We start from the raw sequence: 8,015 nt of genomic DNA on the forward strand, positions 1-8,015 counted from the left end.
GATTTATGGGTGCTGACTGCTGGCCACGTGCACCAAAAATTCCAGTTATTTTGAGGACCCAAATTGCTATGTTGAATGAAAATGCAACTTTGCATGGTTCAGGATCCAAGCAGAAGACAAGTAGTAGATTGTGATAAGTTAGTCGTCCCATTAACCCACATGGACTTCTTCAATGACCTCCCTCAGTTTTGATATATGAAGCTCCCTATTTATCATTTGTCTTTAACTTTCTGAAAATTTCTCATCAGTGTTTATATTTCACTCTAAAGAGGGCTAATTTTCTACTGGAAGCCTAAACACTTGGAGCAGAGAACCAGAAATAGCTTTCATTTTTTTGGCTCATTGCTTATAGAATTAGTTGGGATACTGAAACACTGATGAGCAGATTTAGGCATAAAAATAGCTATTGTGCATAGAATAATCATGCAACTCAATAGACAATGTTCCTATCAAATATGCATGCAAGTAAATATGCTAATATTTATATGCAGTTTCAAACAGAAAGCGGTCTGTGGATGTTTTCCCTTGCCTTGAAACACAATCAACCAGTTCACTTGACATTTCGTACTTCCAAGTGATGTTTTTGAGGACATGCATCATGCTATTGCTATGTAACCTAATTTTGTTCTCGTGCAAAATTATGCAGCAATACAAAATCAATAAATTGAAGAAAGAAGATGAACATTAAAAGAACCTGAACATTTCTGTTATTCTTGCAAAACAAGATCCTTTAATGACATTTCCAACTTTAATGAATACAGCTATAAGATCTCTTCTCGTTTCCCTTTTTTTTTTTCTCTTTCAGCTGGGGTTTTTCTACAATTAAAGCTATATTCATAGCTCAAACAAAAAGGACAAAGAATACCACCTCCAATCTTCTTGAAAGGGGGCAAGCGCGGAGATTCATCATTTGGCAATTCCTCACTTCACTTGACAATGACATGGCATCTCTGGAATGAAGCAACGATCATTCTGGATCACAACCTCCTACCAATTTTTGCAAATCTTCGGGCTACTCCAAATATAACTGCCTTGGTCAAGAGCCCCCGGTCAAGACTACAGGCAAGGGCAATAGCCCCGCCAACAACGAGAAATTTAGGTATGTTCCTCCCTACTGGTTTCTCCGATGGATTTAATTTTTCAACCTCCATTGAATCACTGGTGCTGTTTTCCACAGATCTCAAGTAGTCTGCACTGACTTTGGTGTTGATCTGAGCCATAAAAGCACACCGTGAAAGTGGGGCTGCAGAGGCTCTCTCCTTCTGATATGCACGTAGGCCAGGTTCAATCTTTTTAACAGCTCCCCACATACCTTGCCGGACTCCAAGCTTTGCAATTTCCCAAGGTATACCCATATCTTCATGATGAAACAGTAAAACCTCACAGGCAGTAAGTTGGCCATCCCCTCTCTTTGATTCAACTGTTCATATCCAACAGATACAAATCTTAGTGAGTATTCCAAAGGCCACAATAAAGATAAGAAAGCAATATGAAAATTTAAATTTTAAAGAAATAAAAATTAAACTTCCCATTACATAGAAAAGAAACATGTTAGGACTCCCATTACCTGCACGAATGCACCAACTTGAATAGTATAAATCAACACGTCTAGGTTTGTCCCGCTTTGGCACAGAAGAGCAGGGTACTCCCTGAAACATGTTAAATATGCAAACAGGTTATTTCCTGAATTAGAAACTTTTAAAATCAGAACTGTTCTAAATTAACATTAGATCTAAAATTATCCCAAAATCAAGTACGACCAGCTACACTTGCAACAGTGACTGATATATATACTCTAGACTAACAGGAAAAACTAGTTTCCTCTAGGACTCTGCTTATTAGCAGACACAAAACAAACTCAAATGGCTTGAGCAATGAAAGCATTGCAATAACTAATAAGCAGCCTCACATTTTCAAACACATAAATGCTATGCTACTAAACTATTTGTAGTCAGAAATTACTGTACTGTGGAACGATGCATTGACTGGGAAGCCACATGTATCTTAGTACTTCAATTATTCATAACTACAATCTATAATACCAAATCTGACCAAGCTAGTACATTGGTTATCACTATTTTATACTGCAAGAAGAAACAATGAAATTTGGAACATACAAGAATCTTATGGTATTCTTCTTTTTTCAGAAAAAATAGGCTACATCAGCTTGTCAGTGTGATTAAATTGTGCATTTGTCTGTGAGGCAACTAAGATTGTGGAGATAGCTTTTCCTTTTCATACCTTTGTTACACAGTAGTATGACCGTCCTGATTCCCAAATGCGACGGCCTATCAAGTATTCTCTGTCGCTACAAAAGAATGGGAACTGCGTCCAAAACCGAGAAAGATAAGAAACCATGTAAATCATATGCCAATACAACCAGGACAATTCAAGAATCCAAAACAAATAAAACACTGCTCTCACCTTGCGCACCCAGTGCACTAACAAGGTTCCAGTGGTGGGGCATTCTTCCAAAGTAGAAGCATGTACAAGCATGTCATCCCACTTCGCTCGAAATTCATCATCCCAAAAGAAATCCCTCACTAACTCCGGTGAAGCATCCTCATATACAGTTCTACTACGGTATTGTGGAGGTCCAGTCTATAACATACACCAAGATGAAATCCAGTTAATTTCATCAACATAATACATGTAAGCAAAATAAGACTACGTATCTGACAGCCACCAAGTCGTTCTATCAAACTAAATGAGAAGAAAGGAGGACCCCAATTCAGTAAAACGAAAGTTATAGACAGCTACCTCGGGATCTCTACGCCAAGCTTGATAGGACATAGTTGGGGTAGACCGATCCATCATATGAATCCAAGAAGGACCTCCATCTTTCTCCTCAACAAGCTGACATATGTGCCGTAAATCCTCATTCGTCACAAGACCGGATTTTTCTCTTTCAATTTGTGAAGAACTGCCACACAAAAAATTAAGCTAAAGCTCTTAGAAGCTAAAAAATCACCCAAATCCCAAATTCAACTTCATTTTCACATTAAACACCAAAAAGTAAAAGATTGTAATAAATCTATGCAAACCCAAGTTGTGAAATTTATCAAAGTACTTAAGAAACTCAAACAAACCTGCAATCAGAATTGGTAGTAGGTGGCATAGAAAGAGCCTCCTTTTGGTTTCCATCATCGGAAGCCCAAGAAATGCAACTGGGCAGTTGAAATTTCAATGAACTCAAGCTGGGAATAGAGCCGAAACACGTGGATGACGTCGGTGCGGATGAGGAAGAGCCTTTTTGTTTGGAGTCGGGGCAGTCCAACAAGTCTCGGCCAACCAAGCTCGCCCATTTGGGCCTCCATGTCCAACCAACGAAAACCCCAATAATCACAGCAATCCAAAGAGGGGTTATGAACATCACAAGCTCACCCAACACTTCCACTATCGTGGGTCGTCGCAAAATCTCCAGAAAAGCCGAAGCCAAAGCCATTTACGAACAGAAACGGAGTATCCGAAAAATACCCAGAAATTAAAAACAAAAAAGAATCAGAAAAGAAAAGGAAAAACCCTCGATTAAATCGAATACTGGTGTCCGTTAAGCACAGCGATTACTCGAGGGTTTCAAAGAGGAAGAAGAAGAAAGAAGATAGCAGAACCCCAAGACCCAACAAAGAGATAGATAGATAGAGTTTTATAAATATAAATAAAGTGAAAGAAATAAAAAAGAATAGAATAAAGGGAGAGGAGGAGGAGAAGCAGAGAAATAGGGAATGATGAGATTTAGATATGGTTAATGCAGAGAGGAGCAGAGGATGAAGAAGAAGACAGGGGTTTGGATAAGATTTCTGAGATGAGGGGCAGAGAGACGCGCTGTGGAGATTACCTGATTACCTCTCAGGCCCCAAAGAGCGTTGTTTGCTTTCGTATTGTATTGGGTTTTGTTGGCCAATGGCCACAGCCACAGCCACACTTGGTTTCAAAGGATTTGGAGGGTAATAATAAAACAAGTAAAAGAGAAACCAAAGACCAAATACCAAATGACACTGAGCGAGTGAGAACGTGAATGTTGTGGTGGTCGTTGTTGTTGTTGTTGTCGTCGTCGTTGTGTTACGAGTGGTTTGGGTTTTGGTGTGTTAGTTAATGAGGATTGGATACTCATCTAGTCATCGTTTTATACCTTGGCTTCGCTCTCCTCTCTGTGGTCGCCGCGTTCTCGTTTTTCACGTTCTCTGACTTGAATTTTCTATCTTTTTTTTATTTTTTATAATCTGATGCATGTTGGCCAAAAAAGAAAACATTTGTAATTTTTAAAAAACTTTACTTGGATCCTTATTTATTGGGTCCGATGGGAACGTAGATTTATGATTAATTAACTAGTTAGCAAAATTAAAACGAAGTTAACCACTTTTTTAGGTATGGTACACAATGTAATTTTATAATTCGAACCGTTTAATTTTTAAGTTCACTTCAAATATAATCTTTGTAAAAAATTTCTAAAATTAAAAATAATTTAGTTATTTAATTATAATAAGTATTTATATGATTTTATCAAAAATAAAATTTTGTCTATTTATTTAATTACAGTTAAATGACTAATAATTTTTTATTTGGTTAATTTTTTATAATGATGATCTTTGAAGAGATCTCAAAAATAGAAGATTCAGATTATGAGATTAGTGATGTGGTTGTCCAAAAGAGTGATTAATTTCATATTAATTTGATAACTAGTTAGTTTTAGAGCGTTCTTTATTTTTATGAGAGGAGAATGTTGGATTAGAATAACTTTTCAAAAAATAATAAGTATAAAATAAAAATTAAGATAGATATTAAAGGAATTTGAATTTGCAGAGAAAGAACAAGCAAGATGATCCAAATCCTATTTTTAGATACTAATTAATATTACAACATCTTAATTATCTATTAATTGATCTCGATTTAAATACTAGTTAGTTGATGTTGCAGTATCTCATTTATTCATTATTGATCTCACTTTTAGAGAATTAGAGAATATCTGTTTATTCATTATCCTTCAATCCTTCTACTGAATTGAAAATAGGATATTGCGTTTAATATTTGATGATGTGTTTATGACCAAAATAATGCCCTTTTAAAGGTTGATCATTTAATTTTGGATGAAAGGAAAACATCAACAAAGTTACACATAAATAGAGGATGCAAATTCCATAAATTGTTCATTATCAGAGTAGCAAGTAAGGTTGATGAAACAAAGATGCCACCGACAATGGGACAAGCAACACTAATCATTTGTGGTAGAGAGAATATTAGAAATAGGTTTTATGGGTGTAGTGTATATAGATTTATAAATATTTTTGTAGACTTTTGTAAATGACAGATTTTAGTATAATTTATATATTTTCATAGAGTTTTATAATATTAAATGACTTTTATAAATTCTTTAAAAATTTTATTTGAATGCATATAAAATTTTACAAACTTTATAAAAGTGTTAAACTCCACAAAAATCTTTTAAAATTTATATATAATACACCCCACTTAGTTTATTATTCATCCCAAAACAAAAGAAAAATAAAATGAAAATAAAATAAGAGAAACTACTAAGCTAGTGGGGTCAGCCGCCATATGTCATACCAGATGATTTCAACACCGTTGGATGTGAAATAAAGCAGCATCCCTTTCTTCAAAGCTCGGTTGCCCTTTTCTTTTTTTTTGGCCAGGGGTTGCCTTTTTCTTTAAAGCTAATCAAACTATATTTTTCAGCATTTGACCCTTCAATTTGATCAAGAGAACGCGGCTAAATTATGTTCCCACTTTCTGACTGGCAATTCAAAATTGACCTCAATAGTCAAACTTAATTAAGATCCATGGTGGAAAAGGAAGGGCAGTGAATTACAACAAGGGCATATACACATTCTTGGCTTTAGATTGAGTAAAATGAAAACAATGAGGTTAAGATGGTCAATCTATATTATATTGTTTTGGTCAACCGAATGAAGGTTTCAACAATTTGGCCTAACCATAAATATAATTAAATTAAACACAACTGGATTGTATGCATGATAAGGGACATATTATGTATACTACTATAGTTTGCCCCCAAATTTTGTCCATCTTAAGCTTTGAATTGGCCAAACTAATTGACCCTTTTTTCTGTGGACCTGAAATGTTTATGTTGGTCATGTTTACTAATTGCTTTGCTAAGTAGAATTTTCAAACGCATAATATCAAACCTCAATTTAGTCAAATTAGAAAGTACAACAATACAATAATAATGTGAAAAGTGTTGTAGTACTAGAAAAAAAACTTTATAAAATGCCGAATTTTAATGAGGCATTTATAATTTTGTTATTTTGAAAATTTGACAATTTCGTTTCTTTTACGATGTGAAATGTCTAAATTACTTAAAAAATTGAGAATGTTGATATTAAATTCAAGAAGATCGAGATTAAAGTTAAGCTGATTAAAATTATAATTGAGTTGATCAAAGAGATGGTCAAGTGTGTATGAACATTTAATGTTGAAAAATCGACATTATAGTTAAGCTGGTCAAGTGTATAATATATATATATATATATATATATCAGAGGTAATTTTGTTCACTAAAAACTTAAGAGTTAAATTTATGTTAATTTTTCAAAATATGAATCAAAATCATAAGCATTATTAACTTATCACGCTTAGTTTTTGTGAAGTTTTTCAAATAATTACAAAGATACTGGCCATGGACACAATAGTACAACATCATATTGAAACCGACCATAATCGATCACATACTCCATGTGTTGGTCGTGTAACTTATTTTAAATGGAAATGAGTGGTATAATTAATGGATTACCTTTTTGACCTCCGACTTATACATGCATATAGCGGCTTCACCTGCATGATCCTTACGTTTGAAGAATAGACGAGTCTCAACTTTCAGGCTTTGCACATGCAAGAGTGTTTTTCTTTCTATTATCAATTATTATTATTTTCCTTTTTTTGTCCAACAATTATTTTTATTTTCATATAAAGGACAACCATTTAGATAGCAAAAAGATTTCGTCACAATTAAAATGTTTTTAATTTGTTTTGATATTAACAACTACTTGGATTTATTGATAAATTATACTTCAATTTGTTTTTCCTGATTTCGCTTAGCTTAAAATATTATAACTCGTGCAACTCGAGAAATCTGAAAAATCAATTAGAGAAAACTAATTGAGTTTTATAAAATAGGTTTGAAACTTGAACAAATACAAATATGTTTTCCATAACTCATCAAACCTGCTTAAGTCACCCATTGTTGGACCCATTACAAAGAATAGAAGAGGTTTGAAAAGTAATGTGAATCCAAAATTAAACACCACTGTGTACTTTGAGAAATTGACGTCCTTGAGGAGGACACTCAATTGGTGAATGGGTGGTCCAGGACTCTGATCAGTACTAAGTTGCACTTGAATACGTACTTAAGCTTCCTAAAGAAAAAATCTCCTATGCACATCATTCTACACTTTATATTATGATTCTGGAAATCCCATCAGATGTGCTACTTCATCTGTCTAGATTTTAATTGGAAATTGCGGCTGTCGCACCATAGTTATCACTTTGCCATATGGTAACCGTATCTATTATAGTAAAGAAAAATGAACCCGTCAACATTTAAGGATAAAAAATGGTCGTACGACCAAAATTTCTCTAAATAAGATGGCCATCCTAACTTGGTCATAGTTTACTTCATTGAAACATGTTTGAAGAAAAAATTTCTCAATCCACACAGTGGTGCATCTTGTTGTTAGATTGTTATGTTGATCAATTAATTAAGTAGATTATTGTATAAACATGTGGTGTCAACTGAGTGACAGTCTAACAACCCAACATCAACGAGTCAGTTAGGCCCAAAACAAGCATCACGCTCCTTCAACCAAGCAGATGTTATAAGAAGGAAGTTGGTTTGTTTATGAATGTTTGAAACACATCTTGAACAATTTGCCAACTAGTTTCCATCTAAAGAGTAAAGAGTGATTATCAAACTCGGAAAATAAATGTTTTTTTTTATTCTGCATATTTCCTGACACTCTGAGATTGCATATGTGCAAGGA

General features: G+C 34.3%; 1 protein-coding gene across 1 annotated transcript; it reads right to left on the reverse strand.

Annotated features, from left to right (window-relative positions):
• Nucleotides 1-638: 638 nt before the first annotated feature.
• On the reverse strand, nucleotides 639-4,006 carry CP5 (Polyketide cyclase/dehydrase and lipid transport superfamily protein). The gene is made up of 6 exons (XM_086256827.1): nucleotides 3,090-4,006; nucleotides 2,761-2,923; nucleotides 2,425-2,601; nucleotides 2,242-2,325; nucleotides 1,568-1,649; nucleotides 639-1,420 (listed from the first exon to the last, which is right to left on the reverse strand). The coding sequence occupies exons 1-6, from the start codon at nucleotides 3,443-3,445 to the stop codon at nucleotides 978-980; spliced, it is 1,305 nt and encodes a 434-aa protein (XP_086112953.1). The 5' UTR covers nucleotides 3,446-4,006; the 3' UTR covers nucleotides 639-977.
• Nucleotides 4,007-8,015: the final 4,009 nt, after the last annotated feature.

Source organism: Dryas octopetala, chromosome 9, assembly GCF_963921425.1.
Source record: "Dryas octopetala chromosome 9, drDryOcto1.1, whole genome shotgun sequence".
Taxonomy (NCBI): Eukaryota; Viridiplantae; Streptophyta; class Magnoliopsida; order Rosales; family Rosaceae; genus Dryas; species Dryas octopetala.

Bases quoted from the DNA above. Each gene is read 5' to 3' on its own strand.
- CP5 (XM_086256827.1), bottom strand. From the start codon at position 3,445: ATGGCTTTGGCTTCGGCTTTTCTGGAGATTTTGCGACGACCCACGATA. The intron at 1,650-2,241 runs GTATGAAAAGGA...AACATGTTTCAG, and splicing joins CATACTACTGTGTAACAAAG to GGAGTACCCTGCTCTTCTGT. The intron at 1,421-1,567 runs GTAATGGGAGTC...GGATATGAACAG, and splicing joins AAGTTGGTGCATTCGTGCAG to TTGAATCAAAGAGAGGGGAT.